The 21,811-nt window shown below is 39.1% G+C and overlaps 1 protein-coding gene across 1 annotated transcript in view; it reads right to left on the bottom strand.

Moving 5' to 3' along the window:
• Window positions 1-21,811, bottom strand: part of eys (EGF-like photoreceptor maintenance factor) — a 174,603-nt gene that overhangs the window by 35,073 nt on the left and 117,719 nt on the right. Inside the window, exons 35-37 of the mRNA XM_078273744.1 lie at window positions 21,575-21,579; window positions 19,606-19,782; window positions 5,994-6,144 (exon numbers count right to left, since the gene is read on the bottom strand). Of these exons, the coding sequence (XP_078129870.1) occupies window positions 5,994-6,144; window positions 19,606-19,782; window positions 21,575-21,579 (333 nt within the window). The remainder of the gene's footprint in view (window positions 1-5,993; window positions 6,145-19,605; window positions 19,783-21,574; window positions 21,580-21,811) is intronic.

Raw genomic sequence — 21,811 nt, 5'->3', positions numbered from 1 at the left:
ACAAATGGGTTGTAGAATTTTAATGTAAAAAAAAGAAAACATACTTTAAAGTTGCTATGTTAATGTTGTACACCTACTATCAATCTGCCTATCCATTAAGCATTCTTTCACTGGAAACAATGCACCGTAACACCATTACATTCGAAAATCTGCATAACTATTGATAATGCTCCTGAATAAATTTAAGCTATAATATCCTACATCCTTCAAACCAAACCTGCTGTTTCTACACAGACTGCAGTCAAATGCAAGCTCTTCTTTGCTCATTTCCAACAAAAGGTCTACCCAGTATGTTTCACATATATGGTCTGTTTGCATTGTTCTGGTCATTTTATGCAATCTTGCTTCACAAAAGCTGCTCTACAAAAAGAAAATGTAATTCATTCAATTATGTTTACTGTCAGAACAGGCTGATAAACTCTTGATTAAATATTCACAATGTCTTTCATCCCTTTGTTGGGGATGATTAGTGAGATGGAGTGGTGTTTAACACTGCTCCTCTGTGGCAAAGAGAGAATTGTAAATAATAGGGGTAAAAAAACAATTCCTTTACAACGCTTAATGAGTTTTGGGTATGTATATATATATATTTTTTTTTTTTTGATACTGGAACGGAAACTATGTAAAGGTAAAACATCTGTGCTGCATCAACAGCTGTGTAGACCATCCACTAGAGGGCTTTTAATGTCATTTAAATAAACCCTCCACATTGTTTAATGTGCTGTTTTGTACTTATCCTAATAACCACAAGCAATTATATCATTATATATGATTTATATATGATTATATATCATCACTACAGTGCTTAAAAGGCCAGCATGGAAAAACATCAAGAAAGTGAAGTGCTTATTTTCATTGTATGGTGCTGTTTGTTAAACACAGGTGTCATACCACTTCTTCATGTGAACAATGCTGCATTAGTGCAAAAATGAAGCAAAAGGCAAGTGTTTACGTTTTCTGTCATCAGAACAGTGCACAAGATGACAAAAAGATGGTGGGTTGAAAATAAGTGTGTGTGTGTGAATGATGAAAGATGGGAAAATTAGAAAAAAGAGGGAGATACTTTAGTCTGTGTTACAGTAGTCTTGCTTTGCCAGACCCTCCTCCAAAGCGTGCTGGAGGTGCCACTGCAAAATAGGCTCGGAAGGAATGTCAAGGATATACGCAGACTAGTGTTACAGTGACATCAGGCAATTTGCATTGTCCCTGTTTGGTCATTGAAACTTGTAATAGTTACAGTTAAATACAGCCACTGTCCTGCCCGGCATAGATGCTGACGGAAAGTTGAAGCAGTTATAGTCAGTACCGCCAACCATCATCAGAGGAAAGAAGGTATTCACTGCTCGAACAAGACTAGATGATGTCATGCGCTCATTTGCATATGAATACAATTGCTGAACCGATCAAGAATAAATAGAGGCAGAGCTCAGCAGCAGGCCCTCTCTCATTTCTCCCACTGGCTCACTCTGCCTCACAGTTCCTAAGCTGTAAGCCTGTGTGCACACTACAGAGACGGAAGATCAGCTGTGCATGGGGAAGCATTGTGATCAGACCTATTTGGATGAGACAAGCAAGTAGTGCGAATGCATGTGGATCAGGTTCAACATTTGGTACCAAATCTATTGCCAAAAGCTTAGGAGTTAACTGTTTTCCCCAGATAATCCAAAAGAGTAGCAACATTTGCTGCTTGTGGCTTTTAAGAAATCATTTTACCAGGTGGGGTGTCTGGAGAAAAATGCTAAATCTAGTGACAAGTGTGGAAAGTTGGCAGAGGTAATTGCTTTTCATTATTAAATTGTCACGTAAGTAAGCTACAACCATCTGACTCCAGCTGAGTTTACTGCTATGCAGTTAATGTACTGTACACCACGTTACTGCAGCTCAACATATAAGTATTTACATACTGGGTTATTTCTTTCTATGTTATGCTGTATGGTTGTATTATGTTATGCATCCAAATCTAAAGGTTATTTGTGAAGAAACAACTTGTTAGGTGTGTGTCTTGACTGGGATAAGAGTTATTGAAATGCAAAACAATCTTTATCACATCAGTTTTAATATGGACAACATTTTTATTTATTGCTTTGAGAAACATGTTAATTTATTCTTAGCAAAGGCAGCATTCTATATAATGATTAACTTAATTCTCTGATGTAATTCAATATTTTATTATGTATTTTGTCATTGTTAAGGTTAAATCTAAGCTTTTAAATGGGCTTTTAAATAGATTTTTAAGATGGAACTGTACATCCATATATTGTTTTATATATATATATATTTTATATATATATATATATATATATATATATATATATATATAATTCTACTGCTAAATGTAGTTGTACAGTCATTTGAATGCTGTGGTTTTGTGTGCATTTTACTTTAGACATTTAACTTTAATAGTCATGGATCCATTAATGGGTCAGGCTTGATCTACAAGGCATCATCATGTATGCAAGATCTTTTTTTTTAAGTAAATAAGTATCACACTGTGTGCACTGCAACTCATACTAGATCATAACCATTTCTGAATAAGTATAATAAAATGACTTGGTCATTAAGAAGGTGTAAAGTTTGCCTAATGTATGCAGACAAGATTAGAGACTCTCCGCCACTTACGGAAAAACACCCCACAACCATTTGCCGAAATGGCTAATTCTTTCAGCAGACTGAATATCAAAGGTTAATGATCCTAAATCTCTCTGTGAACTAATTGCAAGATGCCACAGACAATAACAGATATGGTGCCCCTTTTTCATGATCAAAACAATAAACAATAAACTAGAGTTAATATATCCACATTCTGACATTCAGTAAGCTAAATTTGGTACTTAGCATACTGTCTACCTAAGGCAGAAGGTATTCTTATTTATTCTTGCATGGTTCAGTACATGATACATGGAGGTGAACAATGATCCCAGGCATTAAAGTTGGGATTTGTCTGAAATAGTATTCTCTGATCAACACTAATGTGGACATCTACTGGACAGACAAGTATTCACAGGGTTTTATCAAAGACACCAAAACATGCCCTGTGTAAAATTCCCATTGAACATAATCAAAGTAGGAAGCACTGAGCACTGCACAATTTTTTTCAAGTCTTTAAATAGGTAAATGTGAACACTACACTCCATCCACTATGCTTTGCTACTTCCGAATGGACGAGGGGGGCCAAGCTACGGCTCAACAAAATCACGAATGTTTGCTGTCCTGGCTCCACAATGGTGGAACAAGCTCCCCACTGAAATCAGGACAGCAGAAACCCTACACATCTTCTGTTGCAGACTGAAAACCCACCTGTCTAGACCCATGAAAAGATGAAAATAATAATAATAATAATAATAATAATAATAATAATAATAATCAAAGCTGCAAGCAGCGGTGGACGGGCCCTCGCGCCTCTGCGCGCGTCAGGGTTACTGGCGGACGCCGCTCTTTGCGACCGTGCATTTGCGCGGCACTCAGACACTGCAAATCGTCACCAATGAAAAGGGAACTCCCTGCTGAGTTCAATGATACTGCACACAAGACTCTACGTCATACAGTTTATTAGCTGTGAAAGGGGGCGTGACCAAATCATCGGGGTCGGGGCAAACCTTTACCAATAAAAAAGGAAGTCTCTGCTGAGTTCATTGATAACTCACATAAGACTCAAAAAGGCAATTAATTTGCCGTAATAATAATTCCTTCAGTTTCAATAGGGCCTTCGCCGCTGTCGGCGCTCTGGCCCTAATAATAATAATCATTCTCTTCTATTAAAATGTAGCACTCAACGCAATTTTGCTTATTTGATACATTTATTTGATACACTTACTATTTGTGGGTGGTATCTTCAAGGTTAAATGTACTTATTGTAGGTGGATTTGGATGTGAAGTGTCAGCTATATGAATGTAATGTAATACATACAAAATACATTGTGTGTATTGTCTTTTTATTTTTTGTTCATGTTTTAGTATTTACTCAATTCTTGTTTTATAGGCTTTTGAAAAATGGAGTGAAAAAAGTTGCAATTTAGGAATTAAATTGGTGATTCACTTACATTCTTTCTTTCTTTAAACAACATGAGTTATGAACATAGACTCATGTTTTATAAAATGTCATGGTTTTGTGAGATTTGATTGGTATGATGCAGAGATCTACCATATACAGTTGTGTTCAAAATAATAGCAGTGTGATTTAAAAAAGTGAATAATGCTCAAAATCCCTAGAATAGCTTTTAATTCCTTAATATCATTGCATTGGGAACACTGCACATTCAATTCCAAATCAAAACATGACCAAAATTGATCAAGTTTGTGTTATACCTTTACAGAAAGTGAAGAAAAAGGAATATTAGGCTGTTGCATTTTTCTTTACAAACTCAAACGTTTACTGTATAAACTGAAAAATGTCTCAAGGGTTTGCTTTCACTGCACTAATATTTAGTTGCATAACCATTATTTCTGAGAACTGCTTCACATCTGTGTTGCATGGAGTCAACCAACTTCTGGCACCCGTGAACAGGTATTCCAGCCCAGGACGATTGAACAACATTCCACAATTCCTCTGCATTACTGGGTTTTGCCTCAGAAACAGCATTTTTTATGTCACCCCACAAGTTTTCTATGGGATTGAGGTCTGGGGATTGGGCTGGCCACTCCATAACATCAATCTTGTTCATCTGGAACCAAGACTTTGCTCGCTTACTGGTGTGTTTTGGGTCATTGTCTTGTTGAAAGACCCATTTCAAAGGCATTTCTTCTTCAGCATAAGGCAACATGACCTCTTCAAGTATTTTGATGTATTGAAACTGATCCATGATCCCTGGTATGTGATAAATAGGCCCAACACCACAGTATGAGAAACATCCCCATAACATGATTTTTGCACCACCATGCTTTACTGTCTTCACAGTGCACTGTGGCTTGAATTCAGTGCATGGTGGTCGTCGGACAAACTGTCTGCGGCCCCCAAAAGAACAATTTCGCTCTTATCAGTCCACAGAATGCCATTTCTCCTTTGACCAGTCAATGTGTCCTTCGGCAAATTTCAACCTATTCAGTACATGTTTTTTTTCCAGCAATGGGACTTTGCAGGGGCTTCTAGCTGATAGCTTTGCTTCACATAGCCTTCTTCTGATCATAACAGTACTCATAGGTAACTTTAAGTCTTCTTTGATTTTCCTGGAGCTGATCATTGGTTGAGCCTTTGCCATTTTGGCTATTCTTCGATCCATTCGAATGGTAGTTGACCGTTTTTTCCCACGTCGTTCATGCTTTGGATGCCACTTCAAGGCATTTGAAATGATTTTGGCTGAGCAGCCTATAATTTTCTGCTCTTCCCCTCTCCAATCAACTTTTTAATCAAAGTCCGCTGTTCCTCAGAGCAATGTCTGGAACGACCCATTTTGCTGAGTATTTCAGTGTGAAATGCACTATAACCAGCACGCACATTTGCTTCCTTCCTTCCTTAAATATGGGCTATAATTGACACCTGTTTCTTCACAGAATCAATCACCTCACTAACTGAACACAACACTGCTATTATTTTGAACATGCCCCTTTCAATTACAGATTCAGTTACACAGAATGAGCAGCATGCGTGTCATGACTGTTGGGTCTGTTGTTTTTCTATGACTCTACAACACTTACTAGTAAAAAAAATTTGCCATGTAGAAATATCACTTCTACCAAAAAATATGATTTATGAGGTTAGTGATGTTGGACTACTATTATTTTGAACACAACTGTACATCTGGAATGGTATCATTCCACAGACAGGAGTTTAAAATCTTAGACATCCTTGATTTGATAGCATTAGCCCTTGGTGGCTTCTTAAAATGGACAAATACTGTATTTAGACTTGGTACATCTATTCATCAATCATAAATACATCCTGATTTATAAATAAAAAGGCTATTAGTCTTTTTCTAAAAATCACAGGTAATAACATAGATATCATGTTCAAAAGAACATTAGGGAACAGAGAGACAGGTAGGAGAGACATATCATACCGGATTGTGATTGGGATCCATCTGTTATTGTTGACGTTCTGGCCTGCTGCTGCATTCAAAACATGACTCCCACCACACCCAAGTTTAGCAACAGGGCTTCCATCTTGAAGGAAAACATGAAGAAACTGATCCCCAAAGTTCTGCTCCTGAGCTGAAATGGTAATAAAGTGTGTTTAGTAAAGAGTGATTTCTTCTGTATTGCCAAATTTAAACATTATGTAAGCTACAAAATATATGTCATTACTTCAGGCTTAACTCTCAAGATATTGAATATAGAAAATGAGTCCCCTCGGTGTGTCTAAAATGAAATAAAAATGTTTCAACAAGAAGATAACGGAGACATGGTTAGAAAGAGAAAATTATTTGACATGAGCATAGTGGTAAGTATTACGTTATATTATATATATATATATATTATGCACAGTAAATCCCAATCCATCTGCCCCACTAAGCAGCAACCAGAGGTTGCTATATTGTATCAATGTGAGCAAGTTGGCCCTAGACTTACCCAGCTAGTGAAGCCTTTTAAATGTCAGTGTGTTGAGTTTGCCAGTAACCTAGTTTACATTGTTGTGCACTCCACATAATATGCCAATAGACACACAGGGAACCAAGAGTGCAAGGTTTTCACCCTCTAAGAATAACACTGAACTGTCCAAGATTAAACGGCCTAAGATGGACACGTTCTGTCTGCATTCAACACTACTCTACTTTTTTCTTAAAGCATTCAGCTTGGATGGTCCAAATGGCATACAAGTCAGTCACTCTTTACCAAGTGAAAAGTAACAAGACAACAGTAAAAGTCAATGACCCCAGAGAAATATAGCCAAAGGGCTTGACAAGCTCATTTAAAAAGGGTCTGGAAAACCACCATCAATTCTTACTGAGGTAAAGAGGAACTTTCTAGTGGATACTTTCACCTGCAAGGGATCGTAGGAAATGGTTGAGGAGAGAAGAGAGAGGGCTGATATAAGACAAATCCCTACTAATACTCCTCAAGACAAGAAGAAAGCTGTTGCAGAGCCTATTCTAGTAGAACCTAGTAGAGGGTCTTCAGGAGGGAGGTGGAGAGAGGGTGCACACCAGTCCTGCACCGTTGTCTAAGAAGACATGAGAAGAGGGCAGGCAACATTAGAATGCAGCTCTGTAAGGGAGACAGAGCTAGAGCGTGCTACTCTTGTGCCAGTGTTAGGGAATACATGGTTGCAGGGCAGAGGACAGAACAGAATACTGCTCTGTTTTGTGTTTTCAAAAGGACATTCCACACCTGGATTAGAGAGATTGACAGAGCCAAACATCCAGAGAGAGCTACTGAGTAGGAGCAACACTTGATTGGTTGATCCCTTTGGATTTCACAATTACAATGATAATTGAGCCAGGACTCTGTAAAAGGAATAGGCTGGTGTAGCTCGCTGGACTATGACTTGGACAGAGGTGTGTGAGCTGCAGAGACTTGAGTCTTCAAATTGTGTGTGCCCTCTCATGAAGTAATGGCATGGGTTGAGGATTTGGACACCACAGGAAAATGGCGTGAAAGCTGTGCTTGTTGTTTCAAGGCTGCATTGCAACTGATATGAAAGCTCTGAACAATTTCTCCATAGTAAGAAGGGCATCCGGAAAATCCCCATCTCGTTGTTGGAGGGAGGCTATGCTGAGCTTAATATGCTGCCCTCTGATAATGCATTTTCTCAGCCGACTTGGAGGTCTTCCCTGTTATACGACTCAACAGGGATGCACTTAACTGTGCCATACATGTATTAATAACCGCTGTTGCTGAATGGACCACAGGAGGTATATCTTGTTCAGATAATCCACCGTTTCCTCATGCTTGTTCTGTGGAAGCGAAGGACTTTTACCAATTCTTCACAAAATAGCATTAGGGACAAAGAAGGCAACCAAAGTGGCTGTGAGGTGAAAATATATTTTTTAAATGTTTTTATTTGCCTGCAGCATTTAGTTAGTTTACATCCTACTTGAAGGGACATATCTCCCTCTGTCATTCAGTAATTTATGTCTATAAAGGTTGACTTTGTATGTGAAGTTCCCCAGGGATCAATTATCGGTCCCCTGCTGTTTAGTTAGGACCATGCTGCCAGCAGGCTACATCATCCCAATTCTTGCCATTGTTATCCTATTGGCACTTATGTTGTGTTTCCACTGCATGGTAGGGCTCTGCTTTACTCAACTTAACTCACTCTTTCTTGATTTTCAATAAGCAAACGTTTTGGATAGTACCTGGTACTTCTTTTAGTACCACCTCAGTCAAGGTTCCAAGCGAGCTGAACCAATATGAGAAGGTGGAGTTAAAACACAGCAGACCACTGATTCGTCATAGAGAATCATCACTGAACACCCGAACTTCTGCACAAACCCCCATTCTCAATAGTGACTGCAATTTTTTATTTACTTGCCCCAGATTTGAAAAAATTGCAGCCCTACTAAACAATGGCGTACACTACATACACTAAGCCAAACAGTAGGCAAAGTGCAGGCGTTCCACTGTTTGGTTGCATGGATGTCATGCCAAGTCATGTTTGCAACATTACCCAAACTACTCTATTATAAAAAAAATATTACATAAGTCACAGGCAGATGCAAAAAAAATAAAATAAACCAGTGTTCATCTCTAGTTGGATAACTATTTTCAATGCTCTACTTAAAAAGACAGCGGGGTGACTCCAAGTTATTCAAAATGCTGGGCTGTTTTAACAAGAAAGAGAACATTTTGTCACATCTTACCAGTCCTAAGATCTCTGTAATCGCTTCCTGTTAATTTTAGAACCGATTATAACATGTAACCTTTCGTCTGCAAAACCCTGTGTTGTCTTGCTCCGCAGTACATTGCTGACATGCATGTCAATATAGTATATGGACATCAGGACTCTAAAGGTGATCCGGTCCTGGGCCCCATTTCAGGAAGGAGGTTTAACAAACTGTCCGTCCGTATCTGTATCCGGACCGATACCGCTCAAATAGGAAATTATCTGAAAATTAAAATGTCGGAGCTTCAATATCATCACCCGACATAACACCCTATGAAGTAAACAGAAGCAAAAGCAGCTTCTTCATCAATGGGATCGTCGACAAAAGGAAATGCCATGTTTTAAGAAAAAAAACGTTTTATAGTCTGCCTAACATGGTTAATAAACCAACACTGTTTTTTTTATTCATGCAGATAACAAACTGCGCTAAAATGCGCCTGATACAGACTGAATGAATGAATGAGGAAATGAAAGAGCGCTGTGTCAGAGGGAGGAGACTGAGAGAAGAAAACCTGCTCCCGACCAGGTTAGGTTCACAGGCTCAGTTACCATAGTAACTGACTCTGAGGTTAAGTTACCTCTCTTTCTGAAACAGAAATCCCAGAGTTTCCCTCATCTCAGGGTTAACAAACTCAGAGTTTTCACTAAACCTGCTTTCTGAAATGGGGCCCAGGCCCCATAGTTTTTCCAAGGGTTACTAGAAGCTGACAAAGCTGCTTTTAGTTGTTATGCTTCTAGCTGCTGGAATCCTTTAACAGTGCATTACATGTGCTCAAATGATTCAAAATCATAAAAAGTTCCCCTTTCCCATGCATTGATTAGCCGTGTTTTTGTAATTGTTGTTTTTATTAGCTGCTTAATTGATTTTAATTGTATTCGTTAGCATGCTACTGTAATGTCTGCATGTGTTTGCATATTTAATGCTCTTAATGCAAGTTATAATTGTAATAAAATGTACATCTATACAATCTAATGCAAACAAATACACAACACTGCGATAAATTGTACCATTACAAAGCTCATAATGTCTAAATATATGTAAATTACTGAGCCCACAGTTAAAGGTGCTGTTGTATGTGACTACATTATATTGAGAGGTGTTTCTAATCTTTTGTCTTCCCTATGTACATAGATAATGCAGTCCAGAACAACATCATCACTAAGGGGCCATCCACACGGAGAGGCTTTTTGATGCAAACGCACATGTTTTGCATCGTTTGGGCCCATCGTCCACACGGATCCAGTAAACGCACTGCCTGAAAACGCACTTTTTTGAAACCGGGTCCCAGGGTGAAAAAATTTTGGCTTCGTTTGGATGGCGAATACGAATACGTCTGTATCAATGATGTCATCGCCACACCCCTCGACCTCTAGTGCACGGCCACACATGACTTTACTCACTGCGGTGAAGCTAAGCGAGCATATCCCATCTCAGTGCTCAAACCAGCTCACTTCATCTAGCTAAATAGTTTGTCTCTGCTCCCTGACACTTCCCTCTGCTCTGCCGGTCCTGGATTCTACACAAGATATATTGCTAACGTTATGTAGCTAACGTTAAACATCGCTAAAGCAGCTACGTTACGTTAACGTTAGCTGCTATGGTTATGTTTATAAAGTGGAAGTAGACAACTTATCAACTAACTAGCTAATCTGTCTGCTTATCAACTCCTTGAACTGATTACAGTAACTTTTAGCACAGCTTATTGTAGAAAGGCTACTGCAAGAAAAACGTGTAGATTATCAAAAAGACATTGGATCATTGATGTCTGTTTGACTGCCGATGTTAGCTAGTTAGCAGAGCGAACATTAGCGTGCTAACGTTAGCTCTGCCAGCTAGTGCGCAATCATGTCCGATGGCAGACAGAATTGCAAAATAAAAAGCAATCCAACAGCACATTATACAATGTAAACAAAGACACGTTTTCTTGCGGAGGCCTTTATAAAATGAGCAATGGTGAAAGTTATTATAGTCCATGGATGTATTAAGAGAACGTTAGTCTAGCTAGTCATGTTATGATGGGAAGTGGAAGTGACGATGCTCTTCTTCTACGTTTTTTTGGTGAATTTCTGTAGCAGAAACAGCGGCGCCTATAGGCCTGGAATATGAAGTAGCGCGTTGAGTCATTTACAAATGGATCCGTTTGGACGTAACTATTCTTGAAACGAATCCAGGGAAGACGGGTTAAAAAAAACAAAACGTTTTGGTACGTGTGGACGTGGCCTAAATGTCCTGGAGAGCACACATTTTAGATTTTGTTAATAGTTAACTTGTTGGTTACAGATGTAATTACTTCTTTGCATATTTCTACAAGGTAAACTATTTGTCAGATTTGTAAATTTGGCTGGTAAACATTGTACCTTGTGATGGTAAGAAGTGGAGCTACTGAAAACATCATTTTTTCATATCTATCTATAGTTCTTCTCTTACAAACAAATCTTTAATTTGTGGAATAAAATGAGGACATTTAGTGATTCCTGCATATTCAAAGAAACACAGCTTTATATCCCAACATTGACTTCTCTGTAACAAACTAGTATCTTTGATACAATCAGTTTTGTTTTGTTTTGTGTAAGAGTTTAGCAAGAAGGGCTTTTTCAGGAAAGCTAGAAAATATAATAGAAACATACATCAAACGTGTTATACTGCAAAAATTGTATGACTGCCAGGGACCGTTTTTAGCAGTGCACACATTTCTTTTGGCTGAGAGAAGGCAAAAATTTAAATGTAACTTGAGGTAACAAACAAGCAAAGATTGTTTAATAAATTCATTTGAGGTTTCAGTAATGTGTTCAGTAAAAAAGGATTATGACTCTCCAGCAGGTAGCGGGTCTCTCCAAGTTGTTTGTGATGCTGGTAGGAATAGAGCAGAAGCAAATGAAGTCACCTTGAACAGTCGGTGAGAGGAAAATGTGTAAGTCTGTGGTTTTCCGACTGCTGTGAACTCACAATGACCATTTTATAACGACATCATGACGTTATACTTTTTTATTACTATCTTTTATTATTGCATGTAATTTCACAAATTTACATATTGTTAAATTAAACTGCAGGAAATTCTTTAACTTCCAATGAAAAAGCCTATGTCTGGTATTTTATTGGAGTTTTTTTCCAAAGCATGTTTGTGTGGATAAATGACAAGTAAAAACATAATTATGTTGGCACATAATCATCTATTATAATTGCTAAACTACATATTCAGTAGAGACTCGAGAGTTAATGAATGCGGCAGCAAAGAGAATGAAAACCACAGATGCAACTTCCTTCTGCAACAATGAGCATTTATCTCCTTTTCAAAGTTGTTTCCGCTTTGCACCATATTATTTACTAGATATGTCAATGTTGCCCCATCTTTTATTTTTCTATTTGTCTTCAGTAAGGATATTGTTCCCTGCCGTCCCCATGGCCCTGTTACTCTGCACGGAGCCTTAAAGAGCGTTCGTCCTTTTGTCAGTGCCTGTCACCTGCTCTCTCTCTCTCTCTCTCTCTCTCTCTCTCTCTCTCTCTCTCTCCCCCCCCCCCTCCTCCTCCTCCTCCTCCTCCTCATATTTCTCTTCTCGATCTGACAATTGAAGTCCAGGAGGAGACTTGCATGTTTGCTTCAGGGAGAGGTGTAAAAAGGGGAGCAGAAAATAAAAAGCAGGTCTGGGCAAAGAGATTCTCTGCATCTCAATGCATGTCTTCTGGTTCTCTTCTGATTAACTTTGTCTGTTTGATCTCTGGAGTTTTATCCTCTGATGTGAAAAAGATGGTGCACTATGAGCCAGCTAGATAAAAGGCGCTGTGCCATCTATGTATGCTTTCTGAACATTAATCTATTTTCATGAAAAGGCTCACACTCTGCTTTATGATGTAGGCTGCGGCAGTAAACTATCATAAATATGGTTATGGAATAAAGAATAGAGTAGGTTTAATTGAACTGACCAACTTAAAATCATGAATAGGTTTTCTTTATTTTATTTACTTTAGGGTTAACGTTAAATCCTGAGAGTGGTGATGAATCTCCGAAGACTTAGACAAGCAGTGACTAAATTTCAACGCGGCCAGATAACTGGTGGCAGTGATTAGACGAGCAACTAATATGAGAGGGTGGAGGTGAAACCTATGCTAGCCTGATATCAAGCACACACTAATTCACTTGACACTTTACACATCTTATAACTAACTTCAGGCATTTTTCCAAAGTGATCTTCCTCTAGCTAGCTCCACTGAGATGCTCCATGGTAAGTTCAATTTTTCTGCCAATTTTAAGCTCCAATATAAACAAAATTATATGCAGGAAAAATGTCCCACTAATTACTTTTTATTTTTCTTCATTCACAATCAGTGTACGGTATATATCAAATATTACAGAAACTGTTACAGAAATACATAGTTATGTCTTTATTATTACAGATCTGAAATGCTGTTTGCTATTCATGTCCACTGCATGCAAAGGGATATGAAAATTGGGAAAAACTTGCATTGATTGAACACAATTTCTTTGGTGTATTTCAAAGTTTATAAATGCAAAGTCTTTCATATAAAGTGCATTGCTTTTGACAATTGTAAAGGTATCCTCAGTCAAGAATTGAAAAGCATCCAGGGGGAAAATTATGACTGAGAAATATACACCTCAGTTCCCTACAGCTGTAATGTAATGTGATGCCTTTCCAAAAACATTTCAAAACAAGCATTCATTCAGGTATGGTGTAGCTTACAAAAAGCTTTGCTTTGCAATTAGTCTGCTGCTCTGTTCTCAAACCTATAATTTTTCAAGTGTCTCCAAAACTTTCCAAAACTCAAACCACTGAATTTACAACAACAACACATGATTACCAGGCTAGTGCACACACACACACACACACACACACACACACACACACACACACACACACACGCGCAGGCACCCACGCAGGCAGGCAGGCAGACACGCACGCACGCACGCACGCACGCACGGAGATTCCTCAAATTTATAGATAACTGAAAACTCCAACATCTACTTATAAACATGTCATGTCGCTCTAATTAGGCACCTGTGTCAGACAGGATACTGTATATTTGTCTTACAGTTGATAGCACCATCGCCTATGTGTATTTAAGACTTAGCTGACTGACCTTTCAAGTGCGCCAACCTTATAAAAAGCACTAATTTAGAGTTCTATTAGGTTCTGAGAGGTGGCTAATTAATAGCTCATTAAACACAAAGATTTAAGGCTTTGGTGGAACACTGAGGCACTCAGCAACCATCATGGGAGGCCAATGTCAGCTCAGACAGAGAAAAGTCAAGCTATTATTACTCTAAGGAGCTAACTGTTCAATCTAGAAAGAATAGTTCTCAACTGTTATTGAAAATTTAAACCCACATTGTGTAATTTTTTGAGTTGATTCTTAGCAAAAACCCCTTTGTTCTTTCACAAATATGTACTCATTCATGTGTAATTCCTTCCACCAACTAATCAAAGTATTCTCCTAAGCGTAGAATCTGACATTCAGAATCATTCAGAATACATAGGAGTGACTCGCTCGAATGACGGCAGCCATGTAGCGCCTCCATCTTTAAAATACATTAGCCAGAGAGGGACATACCTCCGCATTTCACCCTCTTACACCTATTGGCACCGTGACGAATAGGGGGAGATTACTTGCCAGGGAAGCGAAAAAGAGAATTAAAACGACAACGCGACAGGCAAAGCAACAAGACCAAAGTTAATATTGGAGTGGCTAGAACAGCTGCGTGTAAACGATGGAGAGAGCTAATTTCGAGTTGGACCACCATAGGAGGAAGGGCTAGAAAGTAATATTCAGTTGGTTGTCATATACAATTTCACCGCTAGATGGGAAAAATTCTTACACAATGTAGCTTTAATGAATTAAAAATATGTCTTTGTAATTGCACACAGTGTCATTAGCATCACATTTTGGGTTTTTGACGGGGCAATGGAGCTTACTGCTCACCACCGAACGTTATTGGAGCCAGAAACTCCACATTTTGATCAAAGGAGATGAACTCTGTGGTGTATTGTAATGTTAATTAGCTCTATAAATGAAGGGTTCATTTGCAAAAACCGATATCTCTGCTTTTATTTATTTTAATAAATCATGTTTTCTATTGTGCACTCAAAGGGAAAATCAATCAAACTGGTGGTGGTTTATTCATTTTAAGAATGCCTTTTTATGTTTTTGCAAATTAACTCTTCAAATGTAAATGAGAGGCCACAGACCTGTAGACAATGTCACAGATAAGGGGTTGATCTAGGTTACACCAGCAAGATAAATGTTGTGATGTCTGTGCCCCGTTTGTGTGGAATAAATCACCCGTGATCACCACACAATGCTTGGTGGTTACAGTTCTGTTGGACTTGCACCTAACTTGCTGTGGTGTCACCTGGGAATGATAGCCTCACAAGATCAAGGTGGCTGCAGTTTTTAGAGCGAGGAGTTACAATACCGGTCCACCGAGACACACAGTTTTGGAGTCATTAGGGGACCCGCAGCTCCAGGCATTCATGTAGTGGCTTCACCTCTATGCTGGCTGGTACTTAATATATGCATAAATACTATGAACAGATGCATAATACAATACACACAAAGCTGGATAAATGGAACAAAGTTCTCATGGCTCAGCTTTCTCAAGTCCTAAAAAATCTACCAACTCCTCTCCTCCCAAAACAATGCTCTATTGTTAAGAGGGTCTGTCTGAGTGGCTGTCATATCCAAATCTCCTTCTGTAACAAAAGAGTGTGTGTATATGTGTGTGCAGGTGTGGGAGAACAAAAGAGCTGGCAGGAAGTAGATGTATAATGTAGAGCTCACGGTTAAAGGGTCAACCCAATCCTCGCTCCCCATGTGACCGACCAACTCTTGCCTTCTTATGAGGATTCCTTTGTATGCTTTTAGGTTACAGCTCAGATCATCAGCAGCGAAGCAACAAAACAGACGGTTCGCAGCTCGCAGCTGTCCACAAAAGACAAGGCTATTTGTTGTCCTTCACCGGAGCACAGTGAACTTCCCTTCTCACACATGACAATTGGTTGTGATTCCTTGCCTTTCTCCTGTAGCCTTAGAAAACAGTACTCATCTTTGTGTCCCACAATTCACTGCAGCAGCAATAGATAACTCATGGTGCTGGTATCCCCAGGTGACTTCTTTCAGTCCAGTGATTTTTATTATTAATATTTGTGATTGATAACTACATGTGTTTTATAAAAAAAACTGATAACACCACAGGCAGTTGCTCCACTCTTTCACTCATCCTTGTGTACTCGCCCTCTACATTGTGAACATGCTATTGAACTTGAATCAATTTAGATTTCATTCAGTGTTTTCTTGCTGTTTTTTTCTCCTGCCTTTTCTAACATGACTGTTACTAAGTAGCCTGCTCCCTAGCACTCAGAAACAGCATCATATTTTCAATATAATCACAGGCTGAAGAACAAAGCACAGCCTGACTTTGTGTCATTTCTGCATTATTAGTGATCCAAAAAAAGAAGAGGTCGAACGCAATAATAATAGTAATAACAAGATTGACAGTAACAAGAGGGGAAGTATTTCAGTCAAAAAAATACCCATTATTTATAACATTTCTAGACAGCATAATGCAGTGTAGACTAGCCCTTTTCTTCTGAGGGGCTTACATCACAACATAAATCATATTTGGTTTCTGTGACTACAGTATATTCTCACTGTAGCTGCACTGGAAATATATCTTGATATGCCATTATGGGATCTGTTTGCCCAGTTTGTTGAATAATGTAAAATATTATACAGTATATAATAGTTATTATTAAAGATGTGCTTGTTTTCTTGCCAAATGTTGGATGAGAACTTTGACACTACTTTTGTGTCTGCACAATAAATGTGAAGCTACAGCCAACAGCCGGTTAGCTTAGCTTAGCATAAAAACGCAGGTGCAGTTACTTTGTGTCTTGTGTGGTTGTCAGGCAAATCCAGGATGTCACTGCACCTGGCTAAAAAAATACTTCAGCCCTGTTAAACCACAATGTGTTGTCTTCTTACTTGTTTTGTGTGTGGATTGAATGAATGAGACATAAGCTGTTAATTAATGAGCTTTAGACGTGCTGGTAGGTGGATTACGTTACCTAATGGCAGAGCCAAGCTAGCTGTTTCCCCCTGTGTCCAGTCTTTATGCTATGCTAAAATAATCTAAGCTAACCATATCCTGGCTCAACCCAGTCTCACGGCAGTTCGTGTAAACGTCACGTTATTTTTAATCTATTGATACGTTCCCCGTGATGTGTTCACGGGGAAGTTTTTCTCGTTTTTTACGTGGTGGCCAGCACGAAATACCCTACGGGGAAAGGACGCCTCACACGCCGGGAGACGGCCGAAAAGGACGTCTCACACGCCGGGAGACGGCCGCGGGGGACGTGCGACAATAACAGGATGGTGGAAGTTGGGTTTAGGAAAAACACTACGGGGAAAGGGCCCCTCACACGCCGGGAGACGGCTGCTGAACGCATAATGTGACATTTACACAAACTGCCGTGAGACCGGGCTGCCTGGCTATAGCTTCTTACTTAGAGCACAAACATGGAGTGTGGTATCAATCTCATCCAAATATTTGGCAAGAAAGCAAATAAGTGTATTTCCCAAAATGTTGAACTATCCCTTTAAATAAATTAAAGGAGTAGCATCCTTGGTGAACTTTAGTGGCTGATACTGGATCACAGAGGATTTCCAGTTCTGATTATGTCAATAAGGGCCAAATAAGCGGCCAAAATGGGTTTCCTCAGGAGAGTGGCTGGCGTCTCCCTTAGAGATAGGGTGAGAAGCTCAGTCATCCGTGAGGAGCTCGGAGTAGAGCCGCTGCTCCTTCACGTCGAAAGGAGCCAGCTGAGGTGGTTCGGGCATCTGGTAAGGACGTCCAGCTGGGAGGAGGCCTCGGGGAAGACCCAGGACTAGGTGGAGGGATTATATCTCCAACCTGGCCTGGGAACGCCTCGGGATCCCCCATTCTGAGCTGGTTAATATGGCTCGGGAAAGGGAAGTTTGGGGTCCCCTGCTGGAGCTTCTCCCCCCACGAGCCGACACCGGATAAGCGGACGAAGATGGATGGATGGATTTTGTCAAAAAGTTGCATAAATGTGATATTGCCAGCTAAGATTCCGTTTTACTTTATAAATATTTTGTAGATATGTACTCCAGAGAAATTAGATTAGTCTAGTTTGGAAAAATGCAACAGCTTTTACAGTATAACCTACTGTATATCTGTAGTATGGAAAATACAGATCAATATGAACTAGAGATGCACCAATTGACCGGCCGGTGACCGGAATTGGCCGATTTTCATGTCATCTGCCATGACTGGCGACCTGCCGGTCAGTCTGACATATGCCGATTTTATGCCGGTCAAATGCACCCGGGCGCCGCATGAGTTACATCGCGCAACAGCAACACCACACGTGCACATGCAGGGTTTCCGCTATATGCATGTAGCAGCGGTGCTACAATCAGTGCTAATCAGCTGTTTATGAAATGTCATACAGTCGTAATTATACACGACTCGAACAGTCAGCCGCTCTCTCTCTCTCTCCCCTCTGAGGCTGAAAAACTGGAACATGAAAACCGCAGTCAAATATGACAACTATAGTTTATCGGAAAATAGCGTTGGGCACACTGACTTTGATGAATTTACTGTTTATCAGACCCTAGATGAGACAAGAAGCTAACGTTAGCAAACGCTGTGGTCCCTCTGCCTCTGACACCCCGCTGGCCGCTGTAGGAGACGCTGTATTCCTCCGATACGCTGTTTTAACGTTACTGTTTACGCTTTCCCGGTTAGCGGGGATGCATACCGCTCAAAACCAACATTAAAAACATAGTAATCTTTAAAGAGTTATGTTTTGTTGTTAAACTGTGTGTAAAATGAGCGGTGACATTAAATCATCTGTTTCAGGTAACGGCACTCTAGGGTACTGGATTGGATTGTTCCGAGGTAACCGTCGGTAGCTAACGTTAGCAGATAAGCCCGTTGACAGCAACGGTAGTGTTCACATTTATGCACAATGACACATAAAGCAAACTTGCTAAAAAAGGAACTGCATGCTGTTTTCAGGTAATGTTACTGTTGACGTTCAAACAGGCCTCTGTGTGTGTTTTGAGAAATATCTTTATACTGCATTAAGGCTATATTTATTTTATTTTTATTTGTTATTTATATATTATTTTATTGCCATTACCTGTTTTCATACATACAGAAGTTTAGTTTTCTAAATATATCAATTTTTTTTTTGTTGGATATTGGATGTGAAAAGAAGGAAATGGTTCTTCCATAACATTGCACTTTAGATGTGTGTGAATTTCCCACACCAGGAGTCATTTATATAGTTGTATTTTATAGCAATCGATTATCTATTTAAAAAATGTTCTATGTTCTATGCAAAATGTAACATTTTCTATTAAAGAAAAGATAGAAAATAAATATTTGTGTGTGCTGTAAAGTGGTTAGAAAAAATGAAATCGGAATCGGCTAAAATTGGTATCGACTGGCCTAACTCAAAGAAAATTGGAATCGGCCTAGAAAGTTGTAATCGGTGCATCTCTAATATGAACATTTATCCCTCATACGCGGCACAGCAACATACGGAAGCCCTGAAAGTTTTTCCGGGCATCATCGGCCAAAACCAAAAACAAAGTTTAAGTGTACGAGTTAAACTTCGGTTTTGGCCATGAAAAGTATCTCCTATGTACTTTTTAAAGCACTAGGATAAGATGGTTTTAATTGCCGGCTATTGAGATAGCTGTAAGAAAAATGGACATATTAATACATATGTTCATATTTTCCAACATCTATCTGTTTTTGCTTTCATAGTGCTTTTAAATATTTGCAATAAAATAAGACTGTACTCACTGTAGAGGATGGTGCCCTGTGTAGATCTTGTTTTTACTGTCAAATAGAGAATAACAGTGGTGTCTTTGACAGTAGCAGGGAGATTATTACTGGCACCAGAAGACTGGAGAAGGGATGAAAGGGGCTGCAGCTCCAAATACGATGTGCCATCAAATGAGGGGATATATACTGTGGTCTCTAGAAAGAAACAATAAATACAAATTGATTAAAAGCATTTAAAATGGTATGAGAAAGGTGAGTATAATCCTAATACTGGTTAGAAAACACATTTGTACTTGAAAATATAACACAATTACGCTTGTATCTAAATGAAGAATGACATATATAGTAAAAGCAATGCCCTACAGTGCTTTTGTTAGTCAACAGAACAACAAGAATTGGCTGGTGTGTGCCTTTGCAGCACTGATAGCTTGCCTGTGAGCAGAGTCAGCAGGGCCCTGTCAGGACTATATGCTAGTGTGTTATTTCCCACTGGATGAAAAAGGGGTATGACTTTAAGGAGAGGTGGAGGAAGTACCCGCTCAGGTCATCAACTCCACAAGCCAGTGATTATCTGCTGGCCTTTACACAAAGGACACTGTACACCTGGTGGATAGCTTGCTGTTCAGGTGCTTGACAGTCGATTCAAAATAGGCCACCCTGGCCTCAGCTCAGGGAATTCTACCTTAAAAGTCCAGCTCTCAAGGAAAAGTACAGTTTATCCTCAGCTGAGGAACTCATAATATACAGTATGTGTATGGTAAAAAAAAAAAAAAGTTTTTGTTGCTTTTTTGTTGGATCAAATGGATTTTTTTAAAGGAGACCTGTGAATGACAGAGTATTTAGAACAACAAGTAAAAGAAAAGCAATATAAAAAACATACTGAGAAATGTGATAAAGATGAAACACACAGTAAGCAGCAGTCTTACAGTTGGAAGTTTCCATGATTGGCTTAACAGTGGCAATGGCAGAGACAAATGGATGTCTAATCAATGTCAATGTTTACTCAAGTAGCGTGGTTTTGGATGTTAACACGTACATTTCACAACTCGGTGTATACAGTAGGTTCATATACTCTGATTATGTGGAATTGGGTTAATTCTAATAAGAAATGGGCTAATAAGACATTTTAATACCTTTCTGTATTTTTTGTCATTTGTCATATAGTGTTGCTTTAAGATTAAGAATAAATCAATGCACACTTGAAGAAAGAACTAGGTAGCTGCTGCTCTTTCATGTAATTTACTGTTGGACTGCTTGATCTATGAGTCAGACACTACTGGTGGACAGTGAGCGTCAGTCATTCATAATAGCTTATCCTAAAAATGGCCTGCTAGAAAAGGAGTCAAGTTATATAATAAGTGAAAATATCAGCAAGAGGTTAACAATAACGACTCCTCAGTGGCCTGGGTGCTGCTAAGCCGCAGACTTTGTCCAGTTTAATGATCAGTCACCAGACCAACAACCGAGAAGAGTTTTTGGTCAGACCATTTCTCAAATGATCATAATCCTGTTATCTTCAGGGATCTGACACTTTCTGACTCTTGCTCTTATCCCGACCAATCAGAGTGGATGACTTTTCAGAGTTGCGCAAAGAGTTAAGTGGAGTAGACATGAAAGCCAATACTTGAAATTGCAAAGACAAAATAAAAACAGTTTCTTTTGTTGTGGAAGGAGCCGTTTCCTTGGACTGAAAATAATGAATCAATCCTGTAATGTTTGTTGGCAATTTCTGAGTAAGGCAGATTGAGCTGGCTCATTTTTAAAGGCACCAGCACTTACAGCAAACACACACTAGATGCCCACAAAAAGAGCTGGCAGCACCTAAGCAGCGTGTTGGCAAAGCAGGAAGCCGACAACCCCTCATCAGGTCCCATTAATGGCAAACACAAAAACAGAAAACTCTCACCACCCTAAAAACTTATTTTTCTGAACGCTTTAAAACAACATTTACAGGATTCTTTATGGTCCTGATCTATGAAAACATTACCTGCGCTGAGGGGCAATTTATATCTTTTTCATAATTAGATTATTTTTAAATAACACACATTGAATAGTATCAGAGTCAATTAACCTCAGTTGAATATTGTTATAAAATGTATTTACATAGTAAAAAGTATGAGTAATTAGTGGGGTTAGATGAGATTGAAGAGGGTAAAGGCAACATATTAAAAAGAGAATTTAGAAGCAACTAATTTGACAAAGCCAGGTTTTGTAGTTTACACCA

The sequence above is a fragment of the Sander vitreus genome, chromosome 17, assembly GCF_031162955.1.
Source record: "Sander vitreus isolate 19-12246 chromosome 17, sanVit1, whole genome shotgun sequence".
Taxonomy (NCBI): Eukaryota; Metazoa; Chordata; class Actinopteri; order Perciformes; family Percidae; genus Sander; species Sander vitreus.
The sequence above is the reverse complement of the archived record's forward strand: the minus strand, read 5'-3'. Positions and strand labels throughout refer to the sequence as shown.